Genomic DNA, 17,028 nt, shown 5'->3' on the forward strand with positions numbered 1-17,028 from the left:
AAAGATGCACATGTATCAGATATCTTCAAATGCTTTCCTTTCATTACCTGAACTAAAAAAAAAAAAAACCAACAACAAACCAAAAAATAAAATAAAATTTTAAAAAAACAACAACAACAACAACAAAACCTACCAAAACCCAAAAATGAAGAAAACATTTAAAAAATCTGTAATTTTATGATATATAATCTATGCAAAAATTTGTTCAAACCTTCAAGATAAAACGATTCTCTTGCTATATTAGTGCTATATTGTTCTAATGCAACCTCTAAAGTGCCATGTTCTTGAGTCATTTGTTGTAATGGGATACAATCCTTGCAAAAGCTGTTCCCAAAAGATCATCCTGCATAGCATTTACTTACAAAGCTATAGTACAGAGGGATTTTTAAAAGTCACACACTCAAGCAGTAGAAAATTCTGCCAATCTCTCCAAAAACATAAAAGATGCTCTAGACTTTTAACATTTTTTCACCAACAGACAGTGCAAACCTCACTCTGGAACCAAGACTATCCATTCACACTTCTCTAATTAGTAAAGAACCTGGGACAAGACCAGAGTGCTTTATTACAAATAGAGCATTATTTTTCTCTGGTTCTATGCACTGCCTCTCTAATAATACATTACAAATAATACAAAACAGTAATTAAGAGTTTGTTGCTCTTTTCTTATTCCCTTCTCATGTTTGTGTACTGGGAAAATGAGTGTTTTTCTCAAAACATTCTCTTCTGTTTATTAGGGTGATGCAACCCCAATCCTTGCTCCCAGAACTGTAGGCTTCATTTTCACCTTTGACTGCAAAAATTGCACTGCTGAGAAGTGCAAGGAATCACAAACTGCATCGTTTGAGAATTACAATACCTTATTTTACAACTGCAGTGTGTGCAAACTGTTATTTCAATTACATTTAATAGTTACAAATATTCTCAAACCATATAAGTATAGTAGGTTCTAGAGAAAGTAACATGGATAACTACTATTCTGCAACTTGAAACAAAAACAATAAATAAAAGTTTGAAGCATTAAAACTAAGAAAAAGTAATCCTGTACATTGTACAGTACCTTTTGGTTAAAGCTTCTTAGCAAAAATATACTAAAGTGTTCTAAGCATTCCAGTTACAGATGGTTCAATATTAAAATTTCAAGGTTTCCTCATCATTAATAAAATATTGCATTTGTCCGTAGGTGCAGAAGATGCGTCTCTCTGAACAAGGCTCCAGTCTTTAAAAATCCAGAGACAACAAGTCTGAATTCAAAGGAATCATTGCAAAACTCCAATACAGTACTGAGGATGTAGAGTTGTTGTGCATGAGGGGTTGTTGACATTCCCTTACTCCCCGAAGCAGCTCTAGAGAGCCCACTGGATATCACTGAGGTCAGCTGTGTCTCCCAGGCCCCCGTCAGCCTCCAGGTAATTCATCAGAGCTGTCATCACAGTGTCATCGTTCTCACAGATGGCATCAAAGTCCAGCTGAGAATTGCCACCTACACAGTGATTAAAACAGGGAGCTTGAAGCAGGCATAAACACTATGAAGCATGGAGAACATGGTAACTTGCAGAACAGAATTGGTTTGAAGCAGAACATGCCTTTGAAGTCAAGGCAAATATTTCTATGTTAAAAAACCCCTAACTTGACTCCCTTTTAGTTTAACACCATTCTTCCTTGTTCTGTGTTGTTGGGATTGTTTTTAATTCTTTTTTCCCAAACCCTTATTAAAGAATTAGCTTTTTCTCCTTTGTGTTTCTTTTTCAGTGTTTTTCTTTTTTGGTTGGTTGGTTTGGGGTTGTCAGGGTTTGGGTTTTTAATTTTTTCTGAAAAGGCTCATAGTTCAACCAGAAGAAAGCTGTAGGTTATAAATAAACAAATAAATCCCTGGCAAATGAGGGAGAAGAGGAAGATGGAAAAGCTTCTAAGAGCTGAAATACAGAATCAGCATCAACATGGCTTTTACAGCATTTTGCCTTTTATGTCAAACATAATGCAGTGGCATTTTCCTCTTACAGCGCCAGGGAATTCTGCATCCAGACAAACTTAACAAGGGAAAGATTCAAAAAATTATTTCTTTGTACCAATTACTCGCAGCTTGCAGCCTAGAAAGAGGTAAAGTGCTAAAGGACAATAATTCACAAATTCCAAGAAGTTCCCTGACATTGCATTGAAATACTTTTCCCTCCCTATCTCTGTCCTGGAGAGAGAACAGTAAGGTACCTCACGAAAAGTTTAAGAATGCAATGGTAAACTTCAGTTACAGATGTTGTTTTTTGTCATGAGATTGCCTCACTTACCAAATTTTGCTGTTTGCCTTGCAGCAGTAACACATCTGTTTTCAGAGTGCTCTCATCTTCAGCCAGCCACATCTCTTTACAATTTATACGTGGTTGTAAAGTGGTGCACTCAGAAATGACACCAGTGATCAGAAGTATCAGCCCTTGCAACCCCCAGAATATCCCCAAGAGAAATAAATCTTACTGAGGAGAGGTTCATTACTGAGCAATGGAATAGCACCCTGGGTTTGCTCTGAATTCTCCAGAGCTTCTGTTTCTGAAGGACATAACTGAATCAACTCTTTATTTGGCACCTGAAAGAGCAGAATTGGTAGAAAGGACAGAATTAGATCCTAAATTTAGTCACAAATGTTACATCAGAGAAACATCATAGATTCCTGTCAAATTATTAAGAACGGAATAGAGAAAGTGAAAAATATACCTCATCAGGCAGATATTTTGCATTTAGAAACAAATATTTTATAAGTTCATATAGCACTGGACCTGGCTTAAATAAAAGTCGTGACTTACACAGCTGTCAAAGGTACTTCAAAGTGATGGCACTGCTTGAGCGTCTAACTCAGCGTTCAGTAAATAAATCCAGCACCAAATGTACTGGTTTGCACTTTCCACACCTACTGCCATAAACTACAAATTCCCAGTGACCTGATGTTTGTCACTGTCAAAACATTCCAGTTAAGAGATTAAAAAAGCCCTCATACCTCCTAGGTTCTATATGCTAACCCAAAAAAAGATTTTTTTTTTTTTCCTGACAGTTGTTTTATTTAACACATACATGTAATTTAGCAGGAGAGATTCCTAGGATTGTCTGACTTGTGTATATTCTACCAGGAAATTAATAAAGGTGAAATGCTTTCCAAAAGTATTTTAGGAACAAATGGGATACCAAGGCCCAGAATCAAGAAAAATCTTCAATGAATATGATTAAATTATCCTTATGATGAGACATTACACGATTTAGAGAGTTCAGCATAAATAAGTCAAACAACTCTTCAGGAGAAAGGGGAGAACATATAATTAAAAAAAGGGGGAAGTCAAAGCAGCTCCTAGACCAGAATAGTGGGGGTTTTTAATAAGAAATGAGAATTGCAGTGGAAAGATAAACTATTTCTAACAGGAAAGAAATTTGCATTCAAAGAGCTATTGGAGAAGTTTGTTCATGCCATGTCCAGTACAAAACATACAATATATTTAGGTAAGAAGATATGTTAATTATTCCATAGCTATGGGCAATAACTATGTTATTTATATAACTATGTTAGTTATAGTTTATGGTGTTACAAGCACTAGTAGATTTACAAGCACATTATATTAGCATAATTACCCATTTTTAGAAGAGTAATGAAATACCTTCAAAGTCACAATTTTAAACATTTCAAAACAGCACAGATTTTTTTTAACGTCTCTTCAAAACCATTAAGATTAAAAGTACACATTCACAAAAACAAATCAGGGCAATCTGGCTCAAACACAGGTTTTGAGCTGACATTAACCTTTTCATTTTGGATTTTTTCAGGCAGGGGTGTACTCACATCACTGCAGTTTATAGTTAAAGCTGGAGAAGGTGACTTCCTGAGGAGATGTGATGGACTTAATTCTCCAGAGGGTGAAGAATGCAACCTAAAATTGCATGTGTTTAGTTGATTTACCAGGTCACATTAAGCAAACACTGAAAACCAGACTGTGTGGTGCAGAACCCACCAGACCTCCCCAGTGACAAAGCATGAGTCTGATAATTCAAAACAATAATGTCTTAAATTCTCCTGAAGATTCTACATTATCCTCCTCCAAGTTTTGGTAGCAGAAAACAGAGAAGAGATCAGAAAAGACCATGGGTCACAATTCTATTCCTTGAGCACAGTTTTCTTCCTCTGTTGAATCACCAGTACAGTCATGTGCTCTGCCAGGCATGAGACTGACATAATTATAATGGTATCTCATAATGCTATTGCTCAACCTAAAAAAATGTTACACATATAATACAATAAAAGTGAAATTGGAACAAACCTCACATAATCATATATTCCTCATGCCTATCTTCACTTAAAAGCCTAGTGATGGTATTATGCATTTATTACCTTTGTAATTCTAATATTTCATTTGCAATTTCAGTTCCTATACTTCCAGCACCAAGAACTGTTCCAGAGGACATTCCAGGTACACTTACTAAAGACTGTTTTACAGCATCTGTAGACAAAAAAAAAATAAAGCCCAAACAAAACCTTAAACCAAGAGCACTTTCATTGCAGAACAAAGATTCATTTTAAAGTAGCTTTTGTTCTAGATATACATATACAAGTATATATTTTCTTATATGTATTCAGAAATTATACTCCTTTAAATACTGATTCATGGCAGAGGGTGTTGCAATATAAAGTGAATAATCTGTTTGTGAAAATTGTTGTTTTCCAGTAGTGAAATATATTTAATCATTGCCACCCCCAGTGTCTCTCACAAACATTGCAAAGAACATGAGTTTAAAAAAAACCTTGGATTTCTCACCAACTGAAATCAGTTATTGGAAGAACATTTTGAAAAGCAAATATAAAGCCTTGACAGCACGATGATAGAATGGTATGCAGAAACCAGAAACTCTGCATAGCAGAAAAATAATAACAAAATATGTTCTGTATCAGTATTCCCCTGTATTTTATAGATAAACTCAGCACAGTTGCATCTATTCCAAAAACTGGGCAAAATATGAAGGATCTGTGCCAAAGCACAAGATCCTACTAACCAAATCCCCAGCTCTAGCAGAAGCTGCAGGAAATTAAAAGTAGGTTATATGCACTTCTTTTTAGAGTTCTGTGAATTATATCAATTAGGCCTCTGAAAGTAACTAGACACTGAAAAAGAAGTAGCTTTAAAAAAAAAATTAATCCTTCTTTGCATGCAACCTAGAATAGAAAAAACCCTGAACTGGATAAATTTTAACTGACTGATCAGGAGATGCAGCTGTGATATCTGTAAGAAGTCACACTTGCCTTCTGCAGGTTGGGAACTGTAGAGGACCTCTTCTTCAGCTGATTCCTTATGACCTCTAAGATGTAAAGAAATTTAAAAAATCCCAAACAAGCCACAAAAAGTCAGCATTTTTTTCTCCAAGAGCAAAATCTAGCATATATTTATGTTTAATTTCAAGAATACTTTACACAGAACCAAAGCTAACATACTCAAACTAGGGAAATATAAGATATTCCTCACATATTTTCATGTTCAATTCTTTGTAATGTTTCTGAGCAGTGAGTGAAATACTGATTTCTACTTACTCTCCAATCTAAAAACAAAGCTAGTATGATTGTCTGTGTTCCATGATAAGGGAATAGGGCTGTCATTTTTAGTGTTAGGAGGGAAATCAGGTAACCAGGAACAAGGACAGGTCAGAGGCTGCCTCGTGTCAGCAGCTGCTGCCCTCCTTCCCTCCTGCAGACAGCTGCAAATACCCACATCTCCAGGGCAGGCAAAAAAGTGTCCTTGGGCTACTGGCCAGCACAGACTGTCCGAACTGCTCTTCCCTGTTTTCTTGGGGAAAAAGGACATGGGCAAAAGAGGTGGGTGATGTTGACCTAAGGCATGAGCCAGATACAGAATAGGCAAAAGGCTCCCTCAACAACTTTATTTAATGGAAATAAAATCCCCTCTGTCCCCACTGAAAACCCCAATCATTGGCAAAGATCTTCAGTAGCACTGGAACAATCCCAATTATAGCTCCATTGCAAGGTGCAGAGAATGAAAAAGAACTACAAATAAAAAGAATTAAACACACACATTTACTGTCCCCCAGGCTCCACCCTTGCAATCAATTTGAAGAGGATTTTTCTGTCCTGCCTTGCATTTCCACCATCTATCAACTGTGCTTCTCTACATTCTGACACCTGGGGGTAGGGCAGCACTTGGAATTGGGTCAACTGACACACAGAGGGTTGTAAAGACCAGAAGGAAAAGCAGAATTAACTTGACAGTTCCATTTATTCAAATCTACTTCTCTTAAAGATCCTTCCCTTCTTCCTTTAACAAGAAACTCTTTCATCTCTTTTTCTCCTACTGGGAAACAGCATAGTTTTCAGAGTCAAATCCACAATTTAAACCTGAAACAAAAATAGCTGGTAAATGCCAAAAAGATGTTTGTCCAGCTTGTTCAGTCCCTTTTTGTGCAAGCTTGATGTTTTCTAGTCTTGTTCTGCTTTCTAGGCAGGTTATTTTAGTGCTAACTGTAATTATGACAAAAAAATAAATGGAGAGTCATATAAATTACTTACAATACCACAGTGTTGTTTGATACAATGTACTCCAGCTCTTTGGTCCAAGGATTCATGAAACTGAACCACTGACTCTTTAAAGTAACAAAAGTCCCATCTTTTGCTCTAAATTTGTAGGAATTTGTAAATACTTTTTCTTTGTTCTGCAACACTAGATAAGAAAAGGAGAGTTACAATCACCATATTTAAGCTTAGAAAGGTAAAGTTAGAAATAATAAATCTATTTTACAGCATCATAAAATCAAAATGTTTCTGTTGGCCAGACATAGAATAAACATGCCAGAACAACCTGGGATGTGTTCTAAAATCAAATTATATAGTTTCAGCAGGGCCATAAATCTTACATTAATAAGCAAGTACTAAGTTCCTGCAAAGCACTAGGAGACTCATGACTTGGTGAACATTAACTCATGTCTTTAATTATGTTATCAGACACATCTGCTCTTCAGGATTCCTCCCCTTCCTTACAAAGAATGGAAGCAGAGGGTTTGACAGAGGTGCTGACACTATTCCTCCACAATTAAGGCCCTGCACCAGGAGCCAAGACAACACAAGTTTCTCCCTGCTTTTATTACAAGCCTTACACAGGCTTGTCTCAACACAGACATCACAAAGGGCAATGCTGAGGTTGGGTAGTTTGGGTTTTGCAGTGTTCTCACTTGCAGTTACACATAGCTGTAAGTAGTCTGGGAGGACCAACTATTTTGTACCTTCTTTGTGTTTTTCAGCTAGGTGATTGTGATCATCTTGATGGCAGTACTCATAACAAGAAGTTCCTAGAAGCTCTTGTGGCAGATATCCTAAAATTGCTGTTGCGCTGTTAGAAATAAAAACATGAACTACAGCGGACTCAAAGGTGTTTTTCTTCAGTGTCAGATAAAGCAGAACATTAATATTTAAACAAACAGACACCTGTGTTCATGTTTGGGGAAAAAAATACAGCATTAGTACAGCTCTAAAACAACAGGAGATATTTTTCACAGCAAATTATCCCTTTGCAATGAATGACAATTCGAAGGTAAAGTAAATGTTTAAACATGTACACACAAAATACTTCTGTTTAGTGGCTCTCCCTTAGCCAGTCACAGTACTGGTCACACGTAAGAGTCAATAAAAAAGTCAGCAGTTGAATTTTGCTCTTCCACTCAAAGGAATTAGTTTCAAACTGACACTTTTAGTAGAAAGAAAAGAAGACTGAAAACAGTAACATTTCCAGTGACAATGAAATTCCAAATGCAAAGTGGTAATTAGATCTCCACAACAAATAAAAGTCTGGTTCAGAAAGTACAGAAAATGGGAACTTAGTTCTCATTTCTAATAAAATAATTTGGTACCTCATTTAGATAGAATGTATTTGTTACAAATGGTAAGACTCAGAAGTAATAACTTCTGGTTAACTGTTTATTACTTCAGTCTTGTGCAGAGCTATGAAGCTCTAACTTGAGATTTTTCTTTATGAATAAATGAGTCGATTTTCTATACAACAATACACTTCTATACATTATGTATTATTTGACAAAAAACAAAGGCCAAGTACACATAGTTTAAGAATTAACTGCTTCTTGTGTAGAGCAGAAAAACATTCTGAAAATTAGAATTCTTGATAATTTTAAAAAAATTCTCAAAAATTGAAAATTCGAATTAGAACTTCTACCCTGTTGGAGAAATTACAGTTTTGACAGAGGATCTGAAAATGGAAGCAGTTGTGTCATTTCTCTTCAGTAAAGAACAAAATGCTTACCGCTGATCTACATAAACAAATTTCCCATCCATGGCAAATCGTGTAACAAATTCTGTTGCTTTGACTTTTATCTCTCCACTCTTTTGTGGAACAATATAAGGGTGTAACCTCCCAATCGCAACAAGACAGTTAAAGTTACTACTGTCCTTTTCTACATCGTTTTCCTCTTCTACTCCCACCTCATTAGGAGGCCAGTTCTTCAAATACCCAGTACAGTGAATGGTGCAGTATTTTCTGTGCTCTAGTAGAAAGAAATTAAATAAGAAGTAGTTATTGTTCAAAGAGTAAACCAAACTACTTATTATGTTGGCTGTGAGACCAGCAACTATATTTCATGCTTACCTACACCAACTGTATAAAGCTAAAGATCATTTTACAGAGAATTTTTCAATTCATTATGTTCTATTCAATTTGGGTTTTTACCTGCAAAGAGAACTTCTAACCCTATGTAAGATTTAGAAAGATGAGTTATGGGTGTTGGCAGTTCAAACACAAGTTAGACAGAAAACAAACAATAACACATAAATCACTCTGGTTTTGTATGGATTGTGAATTACAATTAACCTGAGACCCTCTGTAGCCTCCAAATCAATTCACCTTTGGTGATCAGAATGACCTGAACATTAGCATACTGAAGTTAAAGAAAGATTCAGCTTATTTTCTATTTATCTCAGGTTTCTGAAGTTTTGTGGGAATACAAATCTTTTAACTATCTTAAATTCCAGCATACACTGTCATTCATCCCTTTTTGCTGTCTAAATAACATGCAAACACCCTCATAAGCATCAAGGTTTGACATTATGTGTCCTACAGTAGCTGTCTTTGCAAAAAAATGCCAAAGCATTCTTGACACCTCTATGCTGAACAGGATGCTTTCCATAGCTTTGATTTTCCTCTCTATTACAAAAAGAATGGATCAACTCTGCAAAATGAGAAACTGAGTTATCCCACTATGATTCTGTCACAGTTGCTCAGGTGCCTTCCTTCAAAACTGCTTTTCCAAGAAACACTTACAGAAGGCAAATTCTTAGCTGAGTTATCTGACACATCAAGGGATATCAAATTCTATTTACTTACAATCACGGGCCTCTTAAAATTTGTGGTGTATCTCAACAGTAACAGCTTACATTGAAAAACAGAACTTGGAGGATTTTTTCAGGATCAAACAATTTCAGCACACCTTTGCAAAAATCAATACTAAGTTATTAAAACAAAAGTTGGAAATTTCATTTTAAATTGAAATCTAAATTTTCACTGGAAACTTGACAAGATTATACTGCTCTATGGGCATAGCAAACTATGAACTAAAGTGAAATTACTGGGAAAATTAATGGAATTACACCGATAAATTAACTTTACCATGAAAAGGGTGAAAAAAGGAAAATGCATACTTTTAAATACACACAACACAAAAAGTAAATCAGAAAAAAAAAGTTTGTTTACTTGCTTTTTTCCCTTCAAAATAGTAGAGCTGGCAGGCTTTATTCACTCAGTTATCTTCAAGACATAAGTTATTTAGTTTCATTCTTCTCATCTGCTCCAGTTCTTTCAAATATTTCCCTGAGACTTCTCAAATTTGACCACAACAGACCACATGCTCCTATAGAGCCACTGTACCTCAAGTTCCTCCCTCCCTCTTTCCAGGAGGGCACCAGGACAAGAAAGAGAACAATTAGACTGTTTTTCAAAAAGTGCCCCTAGTTCACATTTACACTGCTCTACAGCTACTTGGTGAGATCAGTAGGAACTAGAAAGCCATTAGTGATTTGGAATTTAAACAAGTTTCAAGAGAGAAAGCCCCCATTTCATCTCCACTCTCTGAATACCTTTCTTCTTTGGGTTGGGCAAACACTCCTTCTCCTCTTTGACTGTGGTCCTGCTGCACTTTATGCGACAGAAGAAAGAACGTCGAGCGCCAGAGTTCAGCCGAGCTGGTCCAGCTTGGAAATCTGTGTGTACTTGCAAGCCAGCTTATAAAGATTTAGTAAAGTAGTTAACAACAACCAAAACCAGGCAATAAACTTCAGAAAACAAGGTGCTTTCTGCATTTACCTCCCAGTACACTGTCCTTACTGTTTAGCTGCCTAAATTTTGTACTTAAAATTAAAAAAGTCTAATAGTTTAAATAGGGCAAAGAAAACATGACTGACAGATTCCAAAATTAGAAAGAACTACTAAACTATTTTTAAACCCTTCTTGATATTCTTAATACAATTTTACTACAGATGCTTTATAACTTTCACCTTGTATTTGATACAAGGAAGAACTGCAAAGATGCTTGTAAAAGCCAGCTATAAAATAGGCATTAGCTGCATAGTACACAAAACAGGCTGCACAGTACACAATGCTTTCCTTATTAGAAACAACTGTAAACTAAAGAAGGTTTGGTTACATTTGGATTGACACTTGGCATTTTCAGAGAAGACAGTGATTCTTGATATTGAAGTATTTTATCCCATGTTCGACTACATCAGGTCTTTTGTATTGACAAGACCTAGCAAATACAAGAAAAAAAAGTAGTATGCTGGTAGGAAGAATGTCAGACCACATCTTGGTAAATGCTTAACAGTGATTGCAGTAATTTAACAGAATTTCTGTAACTCTCATGATCTAAAATCAAGTCTCTTCTGGGCTAGCTTTTCAACTCTAACTGCATTTTAAACAGCAGATATGCATTCAGATGTTTGCTTCGTAGAAATACCTCACTTTTGTTCATCCACACATCCATACAAACCCCTGAATACATCCTGACTAATAATTAGATTAATGAACATCTCTTGAAAAAATCTGAGCACATCCAGTTCTGACTTACTTTTGCCATCTACGAGCTTCTCCCTAGGCGAGACGTCTGATGAAGAAAGTTGCTCCTTAACTTTTGCAACATCTTTTGGATGTAAGTAATCAAATAAACTTTGTCCAATTAAACTGGCCTATTTAAAAAAAAAAAAAAACAAACAAACAAAAAAAACCAACAAAACCCAAAAGAGATGAGAACGACACCATTTTGGAACAGGACCCCACACATTACTTGTCTCAGGAAAACTACTGTCTACACCACTACAAAAAAAAAAAAAAGTCAATACCACAAGTTACTCCAAACATCGATATGTTGTTTTACATTTCATTTGTCATTGTTTAATATAATTTTTATTTAAAAGGGTAGTAAAAACATAGTTTGTTCCTTCCCTTTGAAAAACAGCAGATTTAGTGGGAGATCAAACAAGTTCTGTACAAGCAAATGCTTTATTTATGTTAATAATGCAATTCCTGGTCCTAGCCAAAGACAGTTATGCACAAAGTAATTCCACTCTCGGATTATCGGGGAAGGAGGGAAGAAATAGAAAGGAGGATGAAATATTCAACTATCTAATGACTCTGACGTCTCATTTGGTTGGACAAACTGGCACCACAGAGCCAGAAGCAGGCTGGAAGCAGGGCTCAGCTCACCACAGCACTCCTTAGCAGAGGATATTTTCAGGGATGTCTCCAGCTGGGATGCCTTCTACCTGCTCTCTCTATCCATCCTAAGTAACTGACCTGCTGCAACACTTTCTTTTGGAACAGGAAGAAATTCTCACAGAAGTGGGAGGGTTTGGGTTTTCCACTGCTTACCTTCAGCACAGCAACCAAATCAAAGGACATAAAGGAGCTGTGTTGGCAAGCTCTACTCTAGACTCAAACTCAGGACAAACACCCAGTCTCCTGCCTTTTCCCAGTTCCCATTTAATCCTAATGCAATGAGAAAATGCTGCTGAGACAGCCTAACAGCAGCCTTGCTAAAATATACAGGTGGAACAAACCAGATAAAGCTGCAGCATGGGATTCAGAAACTAGAACAACTCCCAAACAAGCTAATAAATCCATGGGTTTTATTAAAGTCAGTCATGTCCTCTGAATCTCCTTGTCTGGAATAGAGGAGATATTAAGGGTCTGGAGGTAGGTATGTCTAACATGAGTGACTCCAGAAAGGCACTTTCAGTTCTTGAACAAAATCAGTTAAAAAACAATAGTAGAAGTTTTTTAAAAAAAACTCCTCTGCTTTATGCTTATTCCCCTAGGATTATTCATTTCACTTTAATTTAAAAAGATAGTTTCACACTTAAAAAAAAAAAGAAGGAAGATAAAAATAAATCTATGAAAGAGTCCAGATGGGTTATCTGTACATTTATAAAGAAAACAAAGATAGCACAAATGGTTTCAAAGTTACAAAAGTAGACAGATGGCAGCACTAGCTGTTTTAGCCTCTATGAAACAGAAGTCATTGATACAAGAACAAATTATCATCCCTTGATTATTTGTGGTAATTGCCCATCATGTTAAACACCAACTAATGGAAGGTACTTATCTTTTGCCTATTTCCCTTGTTCTACAGGCTATGCTGGCTCCCATTCAGTTTGTTTCAGGTTAAGGGTACACACTCGGACAGTTTTTGTGGATGATGTGTTACATGGCTCATCTGAGCATAAAGGCATCACCAAGGAAAGTTTTAATTAACTTCCACTGCTGCACTACTCATTTTCCTTGGCGTAAAAAAAAACCCCCAAAATCACTTCACTATGTGAAAGAAAATCTCCTGCACACAGAAATTAGAACATCTTCAAATTATCCTTTCCTCTCAGACTGGCAGTTTTTCTTAAGGATGATCAGCTGAAATCTGGTGCTGTTCCTCAGGCTGGGAACACTGATGCACTTGCACGTATTTTCTTACAGGATATTCAGCTTTACTCTGAATAAGGTTAAATCAAAGAAATTCCAAGAAATTATACAAAAGAATTGGTTTGATGTAATATAGAATAAAATATAAAAGTTTTTAAATTCCTAAGAAAATGCAAGGTAAAAGCAAGCAAGAAACAACAATAACCACCTGATCATAATTAAGTATTTTGCAAACTGATTCAGAGACAAACAGAATTTTTCCTCTGTTGCATCCAACCACAAACAGGAATCCATCTGCAGCCTGAAAATATAAAGATACTGTCTTTAAAAACACACAATTAAAATAAACAGTGAATATTAATGACTACAAGGAAGCACACTTTTAAACCTGATTTTTAAAATTAAATACAAGAAAGCTGGAGAGGGGCACGAGGAAATGGCTCCACACTGACAGCGGGTGTGTTTGGATCAGATATTAGGAAGAAACTGCTCCCTGTGAGGGTGCTGAGACCCTGGCACAGGCTGCCCAGAGAAGCTGTGGCTGCCCTATCCCTGAAAGTGTTCAAGGCCAGGTTGGATGGGATCTGAGCAACCAGAGATAGTGGAAGGTGTCTTTGCCCATGGCAGGGGGTGGATTGAGATGAACTTTAAGGACCTTTCCAACTCAGGCCATTCTGTGATTCTAAACAAAAAAAAAAAATCAATTAAGATTGCAAGGACCAAACAAGGCCTTCAACCACACACATCTAAAATTTCTTAAACACATCTTTGGCAGAAGTCCAGCTACAAAACAGCTTCTTTTGGGAGCCATTCACAGATCTTGGTAAAGCATTACTGCAGCAAAAGAAAAAAACCACAAACCTAGCTGTGGACGAGGTGTGTGGGTTTATGATGAAGTGTACAAACAACAGGGAAGATTTTATTCCAAGTATTTTCTGCACCTTTTGTGAAGTACATCTTTAAAAATGTCCATGAAGGACAGCCAACAACTGTGAGGATTTTCCTGCATAATTGGCAGCATTCTCTGCAGTTCCATGAAGATTTTTAGAATGGATGTATTAAATAGGCAGACTGTACACAGACTGTCCCTTCCAGGTCTGCTGCCTGCCATGCTCCCAAACCATCTCTGTACACCTTAATGAAAGCCTGGGTAGTGCAAAGAGTTTAGAAATCAGTACAGCAAAACACCTGCCTGAAGGAAATGATGGGAGAAAAAGCACTGTCCAACTCAAAACTCAAGCTTTAACAAGGACATAATTTATCTGAGAGTTTCCTTCCACTTACCCTAAGGATTAACTGTCGCAGTTCATCATCCTTCAGAAATGAAGGTTTATACCGGACTTCTGAGTAGGAGCTACTGGAACCTGGAAAATAGATGATTCACAGAGATCATGTCAAAAGTTACATTTTTAGTTCACTTTTAGTGGAGCTATACTTGTTATGTCTTTCAGAATTTTTGCCTGTGACCCTAACAGCTGAATTTAAAAAATAATTCAAGGTTCTAGAAATTCTAAAAATAAAATTAAAACAAATCTCAAACATAACAACTGGTAATAAAACCAGACACATAACCATTTTTTTCTTGCCCTTTGTTAACACAAACCAAGCAAACTTCTGTTCATATATCATTAATGTACTGCAAGAGAAATGGTATTAGGAGAACTGAATTTTCTAGAAATATTTCATAGGTATATTTCAGACCTCTTAATTAAATTCTCTTTCCTAAAACAGGATAATTCCAGTATTATCAATTCTCTTTTGGCATTAATAATGCTTCATTAATACTATAAAGCCAACAATCAAAAACCAGACTATTGTAGTTAAATCAAATGTCTCACTAAATATAGTGAGACTGACTCACGGCATGTACTGTTCTGGCACCCATGGCAAGTACTCTGTAAAATAATTTTTGTTCATTACACTTTTATCCAGTAAGGGTTTTTTTTCTTGTTACATTTTTTGTAACAGTTGGACATTTTAGCCAATTTCTTCATGCACGATAACTCCACATAGTATATTGTATTCTCTTAAACCATTTGTTTGAGGTAAATACAACTGTGCAGGGTGAAGTCCAGTTTTCACATCCTGTTGTTAAAATACAAATGCTTGAGCTGAAGATTTCTTGTTTAAACTGCAAGTGCAGTTACTGTCCTGCTGGTTTACATTATTTCCTGCTGGTTCACATTATTTCTTCATGAAGAACTCTCAGTCCTTTAGAAAACCCTCAAAAACCTTTACCTTGAGCTATTTCTATGATTCTATTACTGTCAAGGTAGCAACTTAATTAATTTTCTACCCTTCTTTGACCCAAAAATAACTGGGTTCCCATTATACCTGCTTATTCATAATCAGTGGGTTTTGCAATGCAGAGAGTCTTTGATCTTTGCTTAGAGTTGACCAAATCATTATTCTGAAACAGTGCTGCCAAAACACCTAAATATTCTGTGCAGCTGATACAAGTTGCATATTGCAGAGTTTATCTGGATATATATTTTTTGGGGGGGGAGGGAAAAAAAAATCCCAAAACCTAGCAATAGCAAAAGGAGAGCAAAGAATATTTCCAGGGTTGATCCGTGCACTAAAGCATTCCCTAAGATCCATTATTAACTTTGTTAGCTGACTGGGCTACCAGAAGTTTCTGTTTCCTGCTACTCTCTACCATGTGAGGGTTTTTAAAACTTTAATATAATCAAACTCATGGACCATTTTGTTAAACTATTTTCTGTCTCGCAACTTTCCTTTTGACTCCTGTACTTTCTAAAAAGGATCAAGGAGTGACCCAAGAGTAAGGCATGCCCTGAGCAGCAGAGAATATCAGACACTGAAGGGTGGCCTTTTTTCTGCCATACTAAGCAAAAATTTAAAATTAAGTTCTGACAGCTACACACACGTACATGTAAATGAGGAGCAGACTTGGAACAAAATACAGTAAGGAGATGTAAAATAAAATACTATTGATTTATTTAAAATCTGGGAAGATACACACAATAACTCCTAGTAGAACAAGGATGTACATGATGATGTTTCCCAAACTCACCTTTTAAAGACTTCAAGTGCTGCACAGCCATCCGTAGCACTGTGAGTTTGTCCAGCTTTCGGGCCATGGGATTGCACTGTGGTATCATGGCAGACAATTCCTCTATCAAATTATTCATTTTGTCTCTTCTTCTTTTCTCTGTTTGACTGTGAGCCTCTCTAAGAAGAAAAATTATTTTTAAAGAGTGATGTAGAACACATGATTTTCCCCATAATATTCAATTTCATTTTGGGAATGGAGCTACCACCAGTGCTACTGCACTGAAACAGTTTTTCATCTGCTACTTGTATTGGACAATTGAATTGGATTCACTTCAACAAAGACAAAATGGTTCCAATAATAATGTGAAATACTGAGGAGAAGAGATATCTCAGCAACAATTTGATACTATTTGGCAGGAACAAGAGGTTATGAAGACTTCTAAAAGGTAACCCCTTCTTGTGACCCTTGCCATGCAAGTGATGACTTGGACAACTCAGTGTATCCCAAAGAACTCTTGATGTCATTGGGGATCAATGAAAGACATTCCTGCTCCCACCTCTGCCTGGCCTGTGTAACCAAGTTAGGGTGTTCATTCTGCTGCCTTTTAAGAAACCCCAGAGCAATAAACATTACTTTTCTACATGCTTCTAAGAGATGGAGTGGAAACTGAAAAAAAAAAAAAAAAAAAAGGTGTGCCTCGTGTAATTTACCAGCAGTATCTCAGAAAGCTTTCCTGATAAGGTGGTACAAAGGCTGTCTAAGGTTTCATCTCTTGGTAAGCCTGTCAAGAACTCAGCCACACAAAGAGCTTCTCAGCCAGTCTTTATCAGGAAACTCCTTCTAGGGCACATGGCTCCACATCACAAGTGCTTTTACAGCTCAGGTGACCTTTTCTTTACTTCTTTCTAGTGCACTATGTCAGCTTTTCAGCCCATCTCGTCCCCTCTAACCACCCTCCAGCAGATCAAGGCAAGTTTCATTCACTCTCTTCCTCCTTACCCAGAAGACAAGCCAGCCACTCAATTAAAACCCAGACGTTTTTTATTTCTGATTGAGGCCAGACACAGT

At 36.6% G+C, this 17,028-nt stretch overlaps 1 protein-coding gene across 4 annotated transcripts in view; it reads right to left on the reverse strand.

The window, feature by feature from the left end:
• Positions 1–17,028, reverse strand: part of ARNTL2 (aryl hydrocarbon receptor nuclear translocator like 2) — a 31,304-nt gene that overhangs the window by 1,109 nt on the left and 13,167 nt on the right. The window contains exons 5-17 of one of the 4 annotated variants that reach the window (XR_005952110.1): positions 15,979–16,136; positions 14,226–14,305; positions 13,150–13,242; positions 11,098–11,215; positions 10,112–10,255; positions 8,286–8,526; positions 7,255–7,361; positions 6,545–6,695; positions 5,270–5,325; positions 4,364–4,472; positions 3,818–3,905; positions 2,470–2,578; positions 1,061–1,483 (exon numbers count right to left, since the gene is read on the reverse strand). Coding sequence is in view for 2 of the 4 variants with exons in the window: in XM_041397171.1 (XP_041253105.1) it covers positions 1,347–1,483; positions 2,470–2,578; positions 3,818–3,905; positions 4,364–4,472; positions 5,270–5,325; positions 6,545–6,695; positions 7,255–7,361; positions 8,286–8,526; positions 10,112–10,255; positions 11,098–11,215; positions 13,150–13,242; positions 14,226–14,305; positions 15,979–16,136 (1,591 nt within the window). In the remaining 2 variants the exon portion in view is untranslated. Of the gene's footprint in view, positions 1–146; positions 1,484–2,285; positions 2,579–3,817; positions 3,906–4,363; positions 4,473–5,269; positions 5,326–6,544; positions 6,696–7,254; positions 7,362–8,285; positions 8,527–10,111; positions 10,256–11,097; positions 11,216–13,149; positions 13,243–14,225; positions 14,306–15,978; positions 16,137–17,028 lie in introns of those variants that run through there. The other 3 variants (XM_041397171.1, XR_005952111.1, XM_041397173.1) reach the window with 3 other exon arrangements.

This window comes from Onychostruthus taczanowskii, unplaced genomic scaffold (assembly GCF_017590055.1).
Source record: "Onychostruthus taczanowskii isolate IOZ18803 unplaced genomic scaffold, ASM1759005v1 scaffold136, whole genome shotgun sequence".
NCBI classification, from domain to species: Eukaryota; Metazoa; Chordata; class Aves; order Passeriformes; family Passeridae; genus Onychostruthus; species Onychostruthus taczanowskii.